General features: G+C 59.5%; 1 protein-coding gene across 1 annotated transcript in view; it reads left to right on the forward strand.

Annotated features, from left to right (window-relative positions):
* LOC103618303 (polyadenylate-binding protein 6-like) overlaps positions 1 to 787 on the forward strand; it is a 14,882-nt gene extending 14,095 nt beyond the window's left edge. The window contains exon 5 of the mRNA XM_017738079.1: positions 393 to 787. Within this exon, the coding sequence (XP_017593568.1) occupies positions 393 to 772 (380 nt within the window). The 3' untranslated portion in view covers positions 773 to 787. The remainder of the gene's footprint in view (positions 1 to 392) is intronic.
* The last annotated feature ends 510 nt before the right edge of the window (positions 788 to 1,297 follow it).

Here is a 1,297-nt window from a genome sequence, read left to right on the forward strand (position 1 = left end):
TAAACCACCTGGGCCACCCAAACCCCCCCCAGGACACCCCAAAAACCCCCCTGGGACACTGAGCACGCCCCAAAATCACCCCTGTGCCGCAGGCATCCCAATCTTTCCCCATAATCCTCCCCCAAAAACTTCTGGAATGCCCTGAATTCCTTTTTTGAGAGCATTTCCACCCCTCGAATCCTCCTGGAACACCCCAAAAACCCCCAGAGCTCCCCAAATCCCGCTCTGGCACCGTTGGTTTATGGGATTCATTTCGGCATCGCGCTCCCTTGTTTCAAGGCCCCGTTTTTGGGGGGTGGTCCTGAGCCTCCTTCCCCCTCCTCAGTGGGGGTTTTGGGGTGGTCCCAGCCCCTCCTGACCTCGCTGTCCCCCTCCCCACCCCCTGCCCTCAGTGGTGGTGGTGAAGGACAGGGAGACCCAGCGGTCCCGGGGCTTCGGCTTCGTCACCTTCACCAACCCCGAGCACGCCAGCGACGCCATGCAGGCCATGAACGGCGAGGTGGGCGCTCCTGGGGGGGTCTGGGGTCTCCTGGGGGGCCATTTGGGGTCCCTGGGGGGCCATTTGGGGTCTCCAAGGGGGTCTGGGACACTCAAAAACAGGTTGGGAGGGGCATTTGGGGTCCCTGAGGGGCCATTTGGGGTCTCCAAGGGGATCTGGGATGCCGTAAAACAGGTTTGGGGGGTATTTGGGGTCCCTGAGGGGCCATTTGTGGTCTCCAAGGGGGTCTGGGACATCATAAAATGGGTTTGGGGGGGTATTTGGGGTTCCTGAGGGGCCATTTAGGGTCCCCAAGGGGGTCTGGGACACTCAAAAACAGGTTGGGAGGGGTGTTTGAGGTCCCTAAGGGGGCATTTGGGGTCTTCAAGGGGGTTTGGGATGCTTTAAAATGGGCCTGGGGGACATTTGGGGTTCTCAAGAGAGTTTGGGACACCCAAAACCAGGTTTGGAGACATTTGGTGTCCCTGAGGGGACATTTGATGTTTCCAAGGGGATCTGGGATGCCATAAAATGGGTCGGGGGAGTATTTGGGGTCCCTGAGGGGCAGTTTGGGGTCCCTAAGGGTGTCTGGGACACCCTAAAGCAGCTTTGGGATGACCCCAGAGAGATTTGGGGGCCCTTTGGGATCTCAAGAGTCCCTCGAGAGAGAGGTCTGTGGGTATTTTGAGGGGGGGTCTGAGCCATTTTTAATGGGGTCTGGGGGCTGGGTGGGGCCTAAATGGGTTTGGGGCACTCAGAGGGGGGCTGGGGGATCCCAGGAGAGACCGAGGGGACCCCAAAATTGTCCCCAAACCGCGG

Source organism: Corvus brachyrhynchos, unplaced genomic scaffold (genome assembly GCF_000691975.1).
Source record: "Corvus brachyrhynchos isolate BGI_N302 unplaced genomic scaffold, ASM69197v1 scaffold836, whole genome shotgun sequence".
Taxonomy (NCBI): domain Eukaryota; kingdom Metazoa; phylum Chordata; class Aves; order Passeriformes; family Corvidae; genus Corvus; species Corvus brachyrhynchos.